We start from the raw sequence: 18,253 nt of genomic DNA, 5'->3' as shown, positions 1-18,253 counted from the left end.
ACTGAAATAACATTAACAAACATCCAGAGGGCCACCATTTGTCTGAACAAATGTAAACACAGTCCCATATTTCTTATAATTTCAAACTTTAACTTACTCACATTATCTATAATGCTTTACCTAACGTTATTGAAGACTCCTGTGAACCCATCCTGAATCATTTTCCAAGAGGAACCATTATCCAGATTTTGGTATTAATTATTTCCAAAAATATTTCATATTATCACTAGTTATTTATAAATCCATAAAATATATAGAATTGTTTTATCTGTTTAAAAACTTATACCAGTAACAAGAATTTATTCCATAGCTATTTGTTCTAATCCTGCATTTTTTATTCTTTCTAGTAACATTATTATATAAATGATCAAGCCTGTGACTTTATTTGGTTTGAGTTTCATTTGTCATACAAAAATAATGTTCAATGTTTCAACAAACTGTGTTGATTTATCTGCAATTCCCTTCCTTATGTTTGAGCAAATTCTTAAAGCAATACTATGTAAACCCCAGTCATCAGCTCTCATAAAAATCTATTAATGCAGTGTGGTATCATGTATTGGATCCTGGAACAGAAAAAGAACATAAAAGAAGAACATAAGTGGAAAACTAATCAAATCTGAGTAAGTTCGAGGTTTAATTAATAGTAAAAACAAAACAAAATTTTATATATATGGTATCATACAAAACAAGTCATTCTGTAAGTTGCTTTTCACATCCAACATTACCTTCTGAAATTTATATTGATGTATGTAGCTCTAGTTAATTCATTTTAACTGCTGTATTATTCTATTCCATTGTATGAATATACCATTCATCTTCTTAATGTTAAGACATTTTGGCTTTAAAAATTTTGCCATTCCCAAGAATATTATAGTAAATGTTCTTGTTCTTGCTTCCTGTATGCCTGAGTTTCTCCAGGATATATAAATAGAAACAAAACTACTCACTTTCAACTTTACTAAATACTGAAAAATTCTTCCCAAAGTAGTTGTGAAAATTAGCAGTCCTACTAGCAGTGTCTGAGAGTGCCGTGGTAACACATTCTTGGCAACACAAAAAACTGGCAAATGTTCTATTACCACCAGTCTGATGAGTGTTAAATATCTTAACAATATTTTCATTGGATGTCTCCTAGTGACATTGAGCATCTTTTCATTTGGCCATTCAACTTTCTGCAAATGGCCTGAAACATCCTTTGCATATTTTTCAGTTGGGTTATTTTGTTTTGTTTAACACGAGAGCTCCTTACACATATTGACTACTAATTCTATATCAATTCTAGGAATTGGAAATATATTCTCCCAAATAACTCAGCCATGTTTTTGACTGAGGGAGTGGTACCTTCTGATGTACAAAAGTTTTACATCTCAATATAGTCAGTTCAACATAGTTTTTTTGTTTATTTTTTAATTCTTACCCAAGGATATTTTTCCCATTGCTTTTCAGAGAGAGTGCAGGAAGGGAGGGGGAGAGAGAGAGAGAAACATCGATGTGCAAGAGATACATCAATTGGTTGCTTCCCCCATGCACGCTGACCTGGCCAGGGATAAAGCCTGCAACCGAGGTATGTGCCCTTGACTGGAATTGAACTCGGGACACTTCAGTCTTTGGGCTGATGCTCTAACCACTGAGCCCAAACTGGCTAGGGCCAACATATTTTTCTTTTTACATGTACTTACTGTGTCTAATTAAACACCACCCACCTTAAAGTTATAAAGATAAACCAAAAAGTCTCTTCAAAAAATTAAAAATGGAACTGCCATTTGACCCAGTGATCCCACTTCTAGGGATATAACCTAAGAATCCTGAAACACCAACCAGACAGAATATATGCACCCCTATGTTCATAGCAGTGTTGTTTATAATAGCTAAGATCTGGAAACAGCCCAAGTGCCCATCAGTAGATGAGTGGATAAAAAAGCTGTGGCACATTTACACCATGGAATATTATGCAGGTGCAAAAAAGATCCATTACCCTTTGCTACAGCATGTATGGACCTGGAGATTACTGTGTTAAATGAAATAAGCCAACCAGAGAAAGACAAATATCACATGATCTCACTTATATGTGGAATCCAATGAACAAAATAAACTGACGAATAAAATAGAACCAGTGGTATAGGAACATGGAACAGATTGGGGGGAAAAGAAGAGACATTTGTAATACTCTCAACAATAAAGATTAAAAAAAAAAGTATTAAAGTGTTCTTTTCAAATTTAGGTCCTAAAATTTATTTCTGTGTATGGCAATGGAATTTTTTTCCCTCCAGATGGATAACCAATTACAGTACTAATTCTTTCAGGGTTTATAATGAAATGAAATGCTATGGCAATCATATTTCAAGTTTCCATATATAAGCCTAGGTCTTTGGTGGGACTCAATGTCCTTTACCATTTGTCTACTTGTCCATCCCTACACCAATGATAGTGTCTTAATTAGAACTTTATAATACATCTTGTTATTGGATACAGAAATATCCAACAACACCATCCTTCTCCTATTTGCTATTCTAAGTTGCTTTGACTTTAATTTTCCACATGAATTTTAGGATAAACTTCTCAGACTACATTTAAAAATCTCTACAGGAATTCTGAATGAGAATTGCTATCTTTACACTATCCAGGCCATCATCCATGAATATTGCATAAGATTCCATTTACTCAAGTCCTTTCTTAGTCTTCAATAATCATACCACTGCCATACACTGATGTAACATTTTAAATGACTACAGAATACACATTCCCAAACACAATGCAACATTCTCCAGGAGAGACTACATATTCTGAGCCACAAAATATCTCAAAAAATTTTAAAGCATCAGTATTATATAAAGTGTATTCTTTAACCACAAAGAAGTTAGAAATCACAGAGGAAAAACATCTGTAGTAACATCAAATATTTGAAAAGTTAAAAAGGAAAAGCACCTTAAGTAAGCCATATGGGTGAAAGAAACCAAAAGGGATCTTAGAAAGTATTTTCAACGGAATGAAAATCAACTAGAGTACCTGATATATTTTCCTTTATATATAAGACAAAAAAGAAACAAGAGTTTTTGGATTCTTCTGAGTGACAAAGAAAAATAGCCACATATGTTTATTCTCCAGTTAGACATTTATTGGAATATTATTAATCATGATAACTAGACAGCCTAAAGGTCCTATGGGGATCTAAGGCTACATTCCTCAGGAGAGACAGTAAACTTCTGAAGTTCAGATGTCTCAAAAAGTTGCTTCACAAACAACCTTTAAGGATATTTTTATGATTATGAAATACCAAAGAGGATTTCACTATTCTATTGAGCACCTTATTAGCAACTGAATGTCTTCTTCAGTGTAATGCCTATTCAAGTATTTTGCCTATTTTAAAAATTTGACCTGTCTTATTATTGAGTTGTAAGAATTCTTTATAAATTATGGGTAAATCATTTTTAGTCTCAAACTTTTTTCTAAAAAGTTTATTGTAAGGCTTTACTATTTTGGACTTTTAGCCCCTGTATCAATACCCCTTCTGTATGTCCAGAGTTCTTTTTTCCTGGAATTGCTGATTGGGATGGCCTACAATTTCAAAGTCTCAGAGGTTTCATTTGCTATAACTGATTAAGAAATGTAGGACTTAAATAAATCTATGACTTATTTTTAAGAGAAACAAACACAATTTTTTACAAATGAACATAAGGGTTATAACATTCTACTTGAACAATGTAGATCTGGTGGCTGTCCATATATTCCCCATGAGAGAAGGGTCATGAGAATCGCTAGCAGTCCGTCCTGACATCATTGAGACAGTGAACCAAAGCCAGCAATTGCCTACCTGCAAAGTCCTTTAGAAGATAAAGGGGGGAAATGTCTTATTATGACACCTTGAGAGCACTGTGGTGATACTGCAATTGTTACAGAACCAAACTCAAAGTCAGCAAGCATCTTGGTTTAGTACCTGGTAACAGAAAGTCTGTCACCTCCTGCCTGCTTGTTCTCCACAGCAGGGTCCCCTCCCCCCCAGCCCTGCTTTTTCTTTTCAGCTTTGTTTCATAATCTGAAAAGCTCTATTTTGACCCTTCAAGCAGTAAGCTTAACTCTAGTTCTCCCCCTTTTTGTGTGGGACAAACTACCAGCTGACACTGCTTGCTTCCAAACCTGGAGCCCATTGTTTCTGCTTTACTTGGCACTTTGTATTACTTTTCCACTCCTGATTCACAAAGATATTTATTCTGATGCTGAGCTTGCATTTATTTTTTTGGTTTTATAATATTACCATCATTGCCAATGTATTCAGAGTACAAAAACAAGTGAAACAAAGAAGTTTAATGTACCATTTTGACAGGAAATCCTTCATCTATGTTTTTATCTTATATTCCCAGTAAGTCTAGTCCTGTATTATTTTGTTTTTACTAAAGCATAAACTATGAATTCATTTCAAATAATGACCAACCCACTGAAGAGCATTTTCTTATATTATTATTTATTTCAATGTGAAATACACATTTAAATTACTTACCAATACTATGAAACTGCCATCGCTGATGAATTCTTTCTGGAAGAAGTTGTAAAATTTTCTAAAAATCAATACAAATAAAACAACAACAAAAAAATGAAAAGCAAGGAATGAATCAACATTCTGTGCAATTAAAGAGCTTACACTAAAGCTTTAAGACTTTCTTATGTAAAAGATTATATTACAAATAACAAGTTAGTCTTTGAGCTAAGCTGAAAATACTGCCACAATTTCCACACTGACATATAATCAAACAGTTGAAAACCCCTCAAAACAACAAACTATACTAACAAAGGCTTAAAACAGTAAATTAATGAAATTTAACTTTTACAATGATGTGGAAAGTAGGTATATTTCTCCACAGTAATTAAATTCTAACTCTAATATATTTCAAAATGCTTATTTACTATTCTTAGAATTTCTGCATGGTGGATATTACTGATGTTTTAAATTCTTTCAGCTATTAAGATTTGTGACATTTTCTTTCAAGTAATTCTCCTGTTTTGATAAATCATGAGGAAATATTTTTATTTCACAAAAATCCAATGAAATATTTGTACTGGGTTAATTCAAGTGAACCCAAAGGCACTTATATGTTATGATAACTATAGGATGGAGCAAAAAAATTTTTAATTCAGGAGACCTATATAGTTAACCTAGTATATACAGGTTTCTATTAACTGGAAATAAACACTTTTTACATATAATATTTTCAAAATTCTGCCTATTGCATATGTGTGGATTATTCTAGATCCACAGCTGCTTTGTGTACTATGCTGCTAAACTAAGCTCTTAGTATTTCACTTACTGAATGACATCTGTATCTGATGTTATTGCTGCTCTTACTATTGTTATTTAGAAACACCATTAAATGGATGTTCATAAAGGCTAAATATTAAACTAGACACTTTATATAATGGTATCTTATTAATCCCTGCAACCATCCTAAGAAGAGAGTTTATTAATCTCATTTGACAAATGAGAAAATGGGTTAAGTAATATGCTTGAGTTAGAAAATAAAAGAACAGAGATTCTAACCTTGATATGCATATTTCTAAAATTTGTGCTTTTATACTATTCTGCTCAAAGGACAGTATGCATGTTTTATGCTTCTCTAATATGGCCTTCTTTAGTCCATCTCATACAAGAGGATGATGAAGAAATTACAAAGTTCTTCACATATCAGTGCTGGTCTTGCATGAGATATATAAACTTCTTTACCTTTGCCCTTTTCATATTTCTCCCATAGTTGTCAACAATTGTATAATTATATTTATTTTGGTGTGGAAAGAGATAAAATTATAGAAAGCTGAAAAGACGAGTTTGTGACTACTCAAAAGTATTCCTAAATTATGACTATGAAATTATAATTTAACCCCTTATAAAATGTAAATAAACATGTCTACATGCTTTTATGTGGTTAATATAAAAATGAATAAAATTGTGTCTACTCTTAACTGCACAGAAAATAGAAATCTTATACTATATTATCAATATGACGTAATGAAGCTTTTTATTCCAGAAAGAAGAGATCACTTAATGATTTCTTCATTTAAAAAAAAAAATCATCATTAGTCTCTAAAGATATAATATTTATTGTCTCCATTATAAGTAGAAAATATCAGCACACAAGTTATTTTTTCCCCAAAAGACAAAAACCCTGTATCTGATATCTTTTTTCCCTAATAAAATTTAGTGATCCATTAAAGACAAACATTACTGTTCAAATAACAACTAATCAGTATATAGAGTGTCCCCAAAAAATGTACACACACACTTCAAATAATTATAAAAGCAATGTTTATTAAAATACATTTCATTTTTAAAACTGAGCTATCAGCTGTTAGAATGTATATTCAATTTTTGGGACACCCTGTATATTTCATCTAGAAAAATAAATCTTATTTTTTAATAGAAAGAATACCCTGAAAGAGCTTCTATTAACGTATCAACCATTCCGTTATATTGTTTCCTGAATATAAAGCAGGAATGTCTGAAGGAACACTTTCTAGCAATTATCATCTTGCTTTCTCTGTGGCTATGTTTATTCTTTTCCAAAACATCTGTTTTAATATTTGCCTTGTAAACAATTCATGCAAACACTTGAGGAGGTAAATATGAGCAAATTCCTCAGGGTTAATGACTAATGAAATTAAATGCAGGACAAGTACCAACACCACAGTTACTTCCATCTGGAACTCTGGAAAAAAAAAACCAACTTTCTTTTTCTAGCTGTGACTAAATCAATATAAATCAACAGCTAAGAGAGATATCAATCAGATTGCTCAAATTCTTCTAAACTATATCAAAATACAAAATAATGAATTATCTTTAATTCACTGCACACACAACAGCTCAATCTTTAGAGAGTGATTTCCAAATTCTTTACTAGTCCTTTCAAGTCACAAGGTCTAATATCCTGTCTTTCTCCAGATCTCTAAATTCTGGATAAAGATCAGAAAACTCCTATCATTGTATGATTTCAAAGACAGAATGAAGAACAAGGAGTTGTTTTAAAAGCAGGCACATGGGGGTACCCTAATTTTTACTGATGTGGTAAAAATAAAACACAAATTTTAGCAAAGTATCAATTGTTGTTGTTTCCTTTTGTCTACTTAGCAATAAAGACTTGTCCCACCAATACAAAGTAATGTAGAACAACAATACAATTTATAAAATATTTAAAACTATTTTATACAAGTTTACAATGAAAAGCAGTTAAAGCAGAAACTATAAATTCCTCAGATATAACAGTTCCATAAAGTTATCCTACCAGTTAAGAATATTTTGGAATTTAATAAAAGCCCTGGCAGGTGTGGTTCAGTTGGTTGAGCACTGTCCTGTACACGAAAGAACTGCTGGTTCAGTTCCTGGTCAGGGCACATACCTGGGTTGTGGACTCAATACCCCGATAGGGGGGCATGCAGGAGGCAGCTGATCGATGTTTTGCTCACTCTCTCTCCCTCTCCCTCTAATATCAATAAAAATGTATTTAAAAAAAATCTCCATTTGTGTAAACCTCCCTCAAATTAAATTTTTCATTGTTTGCAAACACATTATATACAGTAGCACTTTTCTAAGATCAAATTTACCTATACCTAAAAAATAATACATGTACCTCAAAAAATAATTAAGTCAGGTATATTTTCAAGTTAAAAAACATGAATCAATTTTTAAAAAGCACGGCAGATTCACAGTGTTTTATTACATATTTTATAATTCAATATATTCCTTTGAATGTTCCAGGAACTATTTTTGGAAAAAAGTAAGTTAGACTAGCAGTTCTTACCTCAAAAATAAAAAGTATAGCATCCAATTCCTCCCTTTGAGACTTGTGACCTAAAACATTTTTACAGAAAAATATTTTAAACATAATTTTATCTTCAGTGTTAACAACCACTTACATAGCCTAAAATATTTATTGCACTAAAGTTTTTTCTCAGTGACTTTTTAATAAAATGTTTAAAATATATTCTTTCAATGTGAACACAGTGTAACAGCATCTCTCTCTACTCTTTTTCAACAATTAAATTTAGATTCTATATATTTATGTCTAAAAACAAATCATAATATATTGTAGAAAAGTTTAAATGAACTCTGAAAATGAAAATATGAAAATGACTGCTAAAACCTGATACATGCCTCTAGGGCAGAGAAAAGAAGGTGAGGAAACAAGTAAATAATACCAGGAAAAAAGCAAAACTCCTAAGCCTTCTCAAAGTAAAAAGAATAGTACTACTAACCTTGCACGTTACCATAGTTGTGCAAGGGGTATTAAAAGCTGTCTGCCAAAAAAAAATAGTGAAATAATACTAAAATGCCAATGTTCAAGAGTCTATTTTTAAGCGAAAGTATATGACAATTATTTGAAACATCAACATAAACCAGAATCAATTTTAAACATCTTACCTTTCTGTTTAAGACTAGCTTCAATAGTCACAAAATTCTCAAAGAACACATAATAGATATGTGAAAAATGCTGGTCAAAAAACTGTTTAAGATCGATAGACTCTGCATTCTCTGAAAAATAAATGAAAACTGTTTTAGTGATTACTATTTACACATATGTTAAATTACGTTCAGCAGATATGATAGTGACAAAAAAAGTCAAAGAACTGCTTCTAAAATTGTATTCTATTAAAATATTTGAGACATGTATTTATCTATATCCTTGTCCTCACAGCTTTAGTTTTTAAAGATTTTAGCTTTAATTTTATAAACTGATCTAGTCATCATAATCTGTTTCCTAAAAGAAAACAATGTCTCAGAGAGACTTGTTCAAAATCATTAACCAAACCAAAAAAAGTTCTATTTTCAATTCACAGATATGCCTCTAACTTCTCCCTCAGTTTAAAATCAGTATTTCCATGTGTAAAATCATATCTAAAATACATGTATTCAATAAATAAGTACCTAACAACAGGCTTTATAAATAAGCACTTTAAGGATTACAAAGATCAAATACAGGTAACAGTGCTCTAAAAGAACTGTCAGTGTAGTCCAGGGCACACAAAACTAAACAAACAAGGGTGGGAAAAAGTAGGCTTACAGTTGTATGTGAAAGTTCGTTCTTGTATTGTTATTAATTATTGTCTACTGTTTTGCTCTACTCTCTGCCAAAGGAAGGGATAGATGTACTCTCTTCTCTATTCTCTTGGATTCCCTACATTTCTCTCTTATAGAAATAACAATATTTCAAGTGTTCTCATCTTTTTTCCTAGGACTAGTCTATAGCATCTTTAAAATAGAAACTGCCCTAGCTGGTTTTGCTCAGTTAAAGCACTGGCCCGCGGACTGGAGGGTCCTGGTTCCATTGCCGCCAAGGGCACGTACCTTGACTGCAGACTCGATCCCCATCCCAGTCGAGATGTGTGCAACCAATCAATGTATCTCTCTCACACTGATCTCTCTCCCTCTCCCCCCCCTTCTCCCTCCTCCCTCTCTCTCTTCCATGCTCTCTGAAAAGCAATGGAAAAAATATCTTCAGGTGAGGATTAAAATAAATTAAATAAATAAACTAGAAACTGTGCCTATTTTAGTATTGCCAAAACCTAGCACAGAGCTGAGCACATATGTACTCAGTGTGTTTTATTAATAAAATAAATTATTATAATTTTATTATATTCATTTTGTAGCTTAGAAATTTTTACCTTAAAAAGGCTGCATAACCTACTGACAGGAAAAATAGCATTACTTCATCCTGACTAGATTTAAAATACCCAGATTCCACTCCTTTCTGTCACACTACCTGTGTGACTTTTCACAAAACTAGGGGAAAAAGAGAAAAGAATAACACAAACTGAATGTTTCCTATATGCTAGACATTCTTCTAAGTGTGTTACAGAAATCTGCTTTATAGATGAGAAAACAGGCACAGAGTTAAATAATTTAGCTAGTGAGAAGCAGAGTCAGGGATCTGAACCCCATAGAGCCTTGATCTAGTGACCTCTATGTTTTTGACCTTCTGGTAATACATTTATAAGAAAAATAGTGAAAGAACATAAGGAATTTATCTATTATCTGCCTATAACAACATAAGAATAATAGTCATCACACACTAAACATGCTGTTAGGCTATCAAAATAAAAACACCACAACTAAGACAAACAGGAAAAGTATTCTATTTTTGAAACAGAGTAGTTTAAAGTAACAAAGAACTATGGAGTTAGAATGAAATAGGCTGATATAATTATCTTTAAATTTCCTAAAATTCATGTTTCAAACATAACTAATGTACTAAGGGAGAGAAACAAATGAGAACAATAACAAAGCAAAATAAAAAAATTAAACAAAACAAAAGCAGACAATCAATGCAAGATTTTGCAACATAATTTAGGGTACAAAATAGTCTATCTCAATTTCCTTCCATATAGCAAATTAACAAAGCCTGGAAACTACATATATGCTAATAAAAACTACTGCATCAAAATTAGGCTAAGTGGTTTTGTTGATATGTATCTGTAATAAGCTAGTTAGCAAATAAAGATTCTTGTAAAATATTTTGATCAATACACAAAATTTATGTGTTAGGGAAAGGAACACAAAAAATATGAAAAAAAAATGGTAAGAGGATTTCACTTATTTAAAAACAACTCTCTATAAAACACTAACAAAGAAAGGAAAATGAAAAGGAAAAAATTAGGAGACTATAAAAAAACTACAAATTTTATTTATTTTTTATCTTTTTATGCTTTATCTTTATTCTTGAAAGTATTACAGATGTCCTTCCCCCCCCATTGATCCCCTCCAACCTGCACCCCCCCCCCCACCTCCAGGCCTTCACCCTACTATTGTCAGTGACCATGGGTTATGTATACATGCACATAGGGCTTAGGTTAATCTCTCCCCACCCACCTCTGCCTTTCCTCTGAGATTCGTGTCTGTTCTATGCTTCTATGTCTCTAGATCTATTTTGTTCATCAGTTTATTTAGTTCATTAGATTCCATACATGAGTAAGATCATGTGGTATCTGTCTTTCTTTCATTTATTTTGCTTAGCATAATATACTCTCTAGGTCTCACCATGCTGTCTCAAAGAGCAGGGGATCTATCTGTTTTAGAGCTGCATAATATTCCACGATATAAATGTCAGAAAAGATGCTTGATATGATTTCAGTCTTCTTGAGCTTGTAGAGACTTGTTTTGCATCCTAACATGTGGTCTATCTTTGAGAATGACCCATGTGCACTTGAGAAGAATGTATATTCTACAGCTTTGGGGTGAAATGTTCTGTAAATATCAATTAAACTCATCTGATCTAGTTTGTCATTTAGAGTCACTGTTTCCTTGTTGATTTTTTGTCTGGACTATCTATTCAGTAAAGTCAGTGGAGTGTTAAAGTCTCTTACTATGACTGTATTGCTGTCAATGTCTCCCTTAAAGTCCCCCAGAAGTTGTTTTTTTTCCAGACTGTGTGTCTTCTGTTCTGAAGTGGCTCTCTTGTAGACAGCACATACTTGGGTCTTGTTATCTTATCCATTCAGCTACCCTATGTCTTTTGGTTGAAACATTTAACCCACTTACATTAAAGGTTATCATCGAAAGGTAGTTATCTATTGCCATTTTAATTCTGTATTTTATATATATATTTAAATATATCTTTATTGAATCCAGAGAGGGAAAGGGAGAAGAGAGAGAGAGAAACATCAATGACCAGAGAGTCATTGATCGGCTGCCTGCTGCACCCCCTTGCTAGGGATTGAGCCCACAACCTGGGCATGAGCCCTGACTGGAAATCGAACCGCTATCTCCTGGATCACAGGTCAATGTTCAACCACTGAGCCATACTGGCTAGATGCCATTTTAATTCTTTATGCCTATGTTTCACTCTCTATTTCTACTTATTACAGCAGTCCCTTTAGCATTTTCTGCAATGCTGGTTTGGTGGTGATAAACTCCTTTAGCCCTTTTTAGTCTGGGAAACTATTTCACCATCTATTTTGATTGACAGCCTTGCTGGAATAGAGTAGTCTTGGTTTCAGATCCTTCCTTTTCGTTGCCTTGAATACTTCATGCCATTCCCTTCTGGCCTGTAAAGCTTCTGATGAATAATCAGCTGACAGCCTTACGCGAGTTCCACTGCAGGTAAGAGAATGTTTTTCTCTTGCTGCCTTTAAGATTCTCTGTCTTGAATTTTTGGCATTTTAATTATGATGTGTCTGGGTGTGGGTCTTTTTGTGTTCTTCTTGCTTAGGACTCTCTGGGCCTCCTGAACTTGTGTGACTTTTTCCCTCACCAGGTTAGGGAAGTTTTCTGCCCTTATTTTTTGAAGCAGGTTCTCTGATCCTTGCTTACTTTCTAGACCTTCTGGAACTCCGATGATGCGAACATTATTACATTTCATGTTGTCCCACAGCTCCCTTAAGCTGTTCTCGTGTATTATAATGGTTTTTCTTTTTGCATCTCTGACTGAGTGATTTTTGCTACCCTGTCTTCTAATTCGCTAATCTGTTCCTCAGCTTCCCCTGACCTGCTGCTCATTCCTTCCAATGTTTTTTAATTTCTACTCTGTCATTCTTAATTTCCTTCATAGTTTCCATATCTTTTCTCATGCTGATGAACATCCTTATGATCAGTATTCTGAACTCTGTATCTGACAAATTGCTTATCTCCATTTGATTTATTTCTTCTGGAGACTTCTCTTGTTTTGTCATTTGGGGCTTGTTTTTTTGTCTCCCCGTTCTGGCTGCCTGTTTGGGTTGTTTTTATGTATTAGGTAGATTTGCTAGGATTCCCAGTGTTTTGGATGGTCTCTGGTGCAGGTCAATGTCAGGCACTGTTTGTAACTGACCTTGAGAACCCTGTTTGAAGCTTTCTGCAACCCAAAGTTTGTCTCTCTGTTTGCTGAGGCTGGGTGCATTTTGGAAAGAGCCAAGATGTGCACCAAGGTCTGCGTTTCCAAGCCCTGGGCCCAGAAGCAGATCAGGCAAAGACTCAAAGCACCCAGAGGCTGATTGTTACTTACAGTCTCTTAATGAGCCTCAGGCTGCAGACCAGAACAAGGCATAAACTCCACAAGGTGGGGGAGAGGTTTTTCAACAGGGTGGGGCAACTGCTTCGCTCCCCAGGCTATATCTGCTAGGATGGTAAAGGTCTGCTTCCATCCCCAGGCTATATCTGCTAGGATGGTAATTCCTCTGCCATAAAGGGGAATGACTCAGCACAGGAATTCAGATGGATGCCTTTTGAGCTCTATCTCCAGAGCCCGCATGCCTGTATTCTCCTCACACAGCACTAGTCCACTCTGCCCTCTCTCCACTGGAGCCCAAGGTGATTGGCTGCACAGGAAACTTTGTGTGTTGGCCCTTTAAAAGGGTGTCTTCATTTCTAGCCATCTCTCCCTGGCAGACAGAAACTCTGCTGCTTTTCACAGCCAGATGTTATATGGGCACCTTTCTCAGTTCTAGTGCTCTGGGCTGGGAAGCCCAGCTTGAGGTTTAGGCCCCAGAGTCCTCAGTGGGAACCCCCCCACAGCTGAGATAGCCCTCCTGACCTTCCGCTGCTACTTGTGGGAGCCCAGCCAGCTCTCTTACACATGTGCACTTCCTACCAGTCTCTATGCCATCTTCACTTTGGGTCCTTGGTTATAAGGGTTCTCTCCAGCTAGTCTTCAGTTGATTATTCAGGGTGGTTTTTCTATATTTTAGTTGTAATTCCAGTTTGGTCCTGAGAGAGTTTCAGTGTCAAAACTACCAATTTTAAACCCCAACACTAAGTCTCATCCTTTCCAAAATGGTCTTCTGTAACCCACTTTCTGTGAATGGTTCCATTATTTCTGGTCAGTATGTTCCCAATTATGTCACATTAGCTAATATTATCTTCTTAAAGACAATGGTTGCTGTTGGCGAACAGAAAGCATGCCTTAGCTTCTTTAATCTCTCAAAAGTTTAATTTAGGCAGAATGCTTTGCATAGTGATAAAGTGATGGTTGACACTTAAAGAGTTTGAAGGTTCAAAATTCTCCCCTATTTTCAGAAATGCCTGTTTGTTTTGCACTGTTTGAAAATTAGTATTTCTTGAAAGAAATCAAATAAATATTTGAGTCACAAATTCAGGCTGAGGTTTCTGAGATTTTAACAACTGAATCAGGTTTAGGTATGCTTTGTAGGCCTTTAGAAATACTAGTTTTAAGTAGCAAAATAGTTCTAGACTTCATTGAGTTTCCATAAATGAAATTTCATCTTTAGGAGATGTCTCTTTAGGATCTTTTTATGAATAAGCTTTAAGAACCTAAGTATACTATATTTTTTCCTACTACATATTGAAGATATTTGAGTCCAGTAACAAATATATAATTAAAAATTTTAACTTCAAAAACCAGTTTTCTTACTTTAAATTTGACACTTACTACTTTCCAATAAAAGTTACACATAAGCCAGGCTGGTAGACCAAAAACTCAACAAATTTTCCATATCATCAGCATCCTTCATCTATAAACCACAGCAAATTTTTTAAAATCACCATTTAGAATTTTTTCTCAAATGATGGCATCATAATACACCAACCTGTGAGGTGTATCACAAGTAATCTGCTTCTATAAACAATGAAAATTGTTGTCTTAAAATAATCAATATTGAGGATGGTGCCAACAACATGGTGGAATGTCCTAACACAAAATACCCTCTTATTGCAAACACAGAAATGCTGGCTAAAAATAAATAATACAAGGTCCAAAAAAGAAAGGGGAAAAAGATTGGAAGTGATGAAAAAATAAAGGAGAAAAGGAAGAAGTCAGATGAAGGGAGAAAGGGCCTGTGGGAAGGAAGGATGGTAAGAATGTGAGATGGAGAAAGTGGGGAAAGGATGAAGGGCCAATATGGAGGAAGGGGGAATAAGAAAGAAGTGAGGAGGGGAGGGTGGAGTGAGGAAGGGGGAGCAGCAATGTGACATAAAACAGAATATGGAGTCAAGCACAAATAAGGAATAAGGGAAAGAGAAAAGTAGAAGAGAAGGAGAAAGGAGGAGACGAGAGGAGAGTAGTAAAGAGAAAGGAGAGTAGTAAAAACAAACAAATAGGCTGGATAAACTATAAATAATACACCATCAGGCTTTAAAGAAGACGGTACACACAGGAAAGGGAGAAGAAAGGACAAAGGAAGGAAACACAGAAATAGTAAACTGGGAAAAGAACCAAAGCTTTTATTAGAATGTAACATAGAGGAATAACAAGATGGAAAATACAAAGTGAAAATAATAGGCGACCAGGAACAAAGAGAAAATGTAAGCCAAATTCCAAAATATACTGTATGAGAACTATCTGAAATTGGTGAAATATATAAATAAATCTTCAGGTTGAAAAAGCATATTGAGTCCAAAGCAGGAAAAACACAATTCCACACATGGACATATCCTAAAACAAAAAAATGGAAACATTAAAACCAACAAAAGTTACCTATATAGGATTACCAAAAATAATAGCAGACTTCCCATCAAACCAACAGAGGCAGAAAGACAATGCAATTTCATACTGAAAGTACTAAGGGGAAAATAACTGCGACTCTAAGATTCTATACTCAGCTAAACTACTGTTCAATAACAAACATAAAAATAAAAACAAGGTATTTACAAACATACTTAGAGTTTAACACTCAACAACCCTTACTCCAAGTACTACAAAAGATGTGTTTCTGAAAGGAGAGAAATAAACTCATATGGGAGAGCAAGAAGCAAAGACCAAAGATAAGCAAAGACTCTGGGAAACATATGGATAAATCTACAGTATGAGTATGCATAAAGAGCACTGACTGAAAAAAAATTTTTTTTAAACTAATGCAAAAGGCTACTAACAAGGATAAAGTAAAATAGTAGACAATAATGTCAAAGATAAAACGGAAATGCTAGAGAGATTATTTAAGATGTTATTTTTTTAAGAGGATGGTAGAAATACTTTAGTACTAAGCTATTAAAATTTTATGAGTTACCACTAAAAAAATAACAACCAAATATGTAGCTTCTAACCATTAGAAAAATATAGAAAAGCTTATTAATCTAACAGAAATGAGTAAAACAAGCACCAAAAATAGGTGAATAAAGTGGTAGAAATAAGTGTATATACATCAGTAATCACACAAGAAATGTTAGTGGAGAAAATGCTCTAGTTAAGATAATTATAATCATATTAGATTTAAAAATAACGCAAAAATCAAACTATGAGATATTTACTAAGAAAACATTTTTTAATCCAACACAATTAAAGAAATGAAATAAAATATACTATTTAGGTACTAACCAAAAATACCAATGACTCCTCAGTAAGAGGCAAAATAAATGTTAAGGCAAGAATTACTATAATTAAAGAGAGTCAATGTATTTGGACAAAAGATTCTATTTACTAAAAAGATTTCATTCCAAATCTGCATTAATAGTTTTGAATTATAAAAAGTAAAATCCAAGAGATTTCCAAGGAGAAACAAACCCACTAATACGGTGGTAGATTTTTAACACATCTGTCTCATATCTAACAGAGGTAAAGCTAGTAAATATACAGAATATTTAAACAACACAATTAGTACTTTACACATCAAACTAAAGCCAACAGAGAATAAATCTTGTTTGCATTTAAAAATAAGGTATTTACAAAAACTGAACTAATGACACAAACTAAACAGAAAAAGTACCAAGAATAACAATGTACAGCATGCACTCTGACAAAAATAAAATAAAGAATGAATAACTAGCCCAGCCGGGTGTGGCTCAGTGGTTGAGCCTTGGCCTAGGATCTAGAAGACCGTGGTTCGATTCTCAGTCAGCGCACATGCCTGGGTTGCGGGCTCGATCCTCAGTTGGGGGCATGCAGGAGGCAGCCGATCAATGACAACTCTCTCATCATTGATGTTTCTATCTCTCTCCCTCTCCCTTCCTCTTTCTGAAATCAATAAAGATATATGTTTAAAATAATAATAATAATAACTAGCCTTGGCTAGTGTTGCTCAGTGGTTAGCACATAGGCCTGTGCACAGAAGGGTTGTGGGTTTGATTCCCGGTCAAAGGCACATACCTAGGTTGTGGGTTCGCTCCCCACCCCTGGCCAGAGCGGGTGCAGAGAGACAACCAGTCAATGTGTCTCTAACACATTGATGTTTCTCTTTCCACTCCGCATCCCCTGCCCTCCCTCCTACTCTCTCAGAAAAGCAATGGGGAAAAATGTCCTTGGGTGAGGATTAACAAAAAAAAAAGAATGAGTAACTAAAGCCACCCCCTGCCCCATATAAGAAAAGGAGCACTAGAAGGAATAGAGCTAACAGTCCCAGGTATTGACACAGGCCAGTAAGAGTGCCTATTCCACAAGCCAGACTAGAAAACTCATAATTCATGAAGCAATTAGCTGTGGATTGAACATACTCCAGAGACACCTAATATATTATAAAAGCAAGATACCAAAGGATCAAACTGTTTCCAAGGAAATAACTCGACTATATCCTAGAACAGAGTTCCAAGAAAATTCATAGGTACATAAAAGATCCAGGACCCACCAAGGTAAAATTCATAATGTCCAGTATGTGATTGAAAATTACCTGGTATACAAAAAAGTGGGAAAACCTAATTCATAATGAAGAGAATAAGCAATAAATCAGATTTAAACTAAATATTAATACAGATGTTAGAATGAACACAAAAAGGCATTAAAATAGTTATTCTGCCCTAGCTGGTGTGGCTCAGGTGATTGGAACATTTTCCTGTACACCAAAAGATGGTGGGTTCAATTCCCCATCAGGGCACATTTCTAAGTTGTGGGTTCAGTCCCCAGCTGGAGTCCGTAAAGGAGGCAACTGACTGATGTTTCTCTCTCACATCGGTGTTTCTCTCTCCCTCTCTCTAAAATCAATTTTTAAAAAAGTTTTCTAACTGTATTCCATATATCCAAAAAGTTGAGGATAGAAGGTACTTCTATAAATAAAAACTACAATGAGTAATGTGAAAACTAAACTGGATGAAACTAACAGCAAATTAATGCTCTAGAAGAGAAAAAGTGATCCAAAAAAATTGAAAAGCACGTGAGCTATGAAACAATTTCAAGTAGTCTAACATATGAATAACTGAAACAACCAAGAAAGAAGGGCAGAAAAGTATTTGGAGAAATAATTTTCAAACTTGATGAAAATCACAAACCCACATATGCATGAAACTCAACAAACCCCAAGAACAAGAAATTTGAAGAAAAACTCAAGAAGGCACATTATTATTAATTAGCTCAAAACCAGTGAGAAAAAGAAAATCGTAAAAGCAGCCAGAAGAGCCCTGGCCGGGTAGCTCACTTGGATG

At 34.4% G+C, this 18,253-nt stretch overlaps 1 protein-coding gene across 5 annotated transcripts in view; it reads right to left on the bottom strand.

The window, feature by feature from the left end:
* The window catches only part of RALGAPA1 (Ral GTPase activating protein catalytic subunit alpha 1), a 246,382-nt gene that overhangs the window by 193,726 nt on the left and 34,403 nt on the right, over window positions 1–18,253 (bottom strand). For all 5 annotated transcript variants that reach the window (XM_081146267.1, XM_081146266.1, XM_081146269.1 and 2 more), the window contains exons 2-4: window positions 8,402–8,512; window positions 7,782–7,831; window positions 4,496–4,553 (exon numbers count right to left, since the gene is read on the bottom strand). In XM_081146267.1, the coding sequence (XP_081002393.1) occupies window positions 4,496–4,553; window positions 7,782–7,831; window positions 8,402–8,512 (219 nt within the window). The remainder of the gene's footprint in view (window positions 1–4,495; window positions 4,554–7,781; window positions 7,832–8,401; window positions 8,513–18,253) is intronic.

The sequence above is a fragment of the Miniopterus schreibersii genome (assembly GCF_964146895.1).
Source record: "Miniopterus schreibersii genome assembly, chromosome: 1".
Classification (NCBI taxonomy): Eukaryota; Metazoa; Chordata; class Mammalia; order Chiroptera; family Miniopteridae; genus Miniopterus; species Miniopterus schreibersii.
Note: the sequence above shows the minus strand (reverse complement) of the source record. Positions and strands in the feature narration are given on the sequence as shown.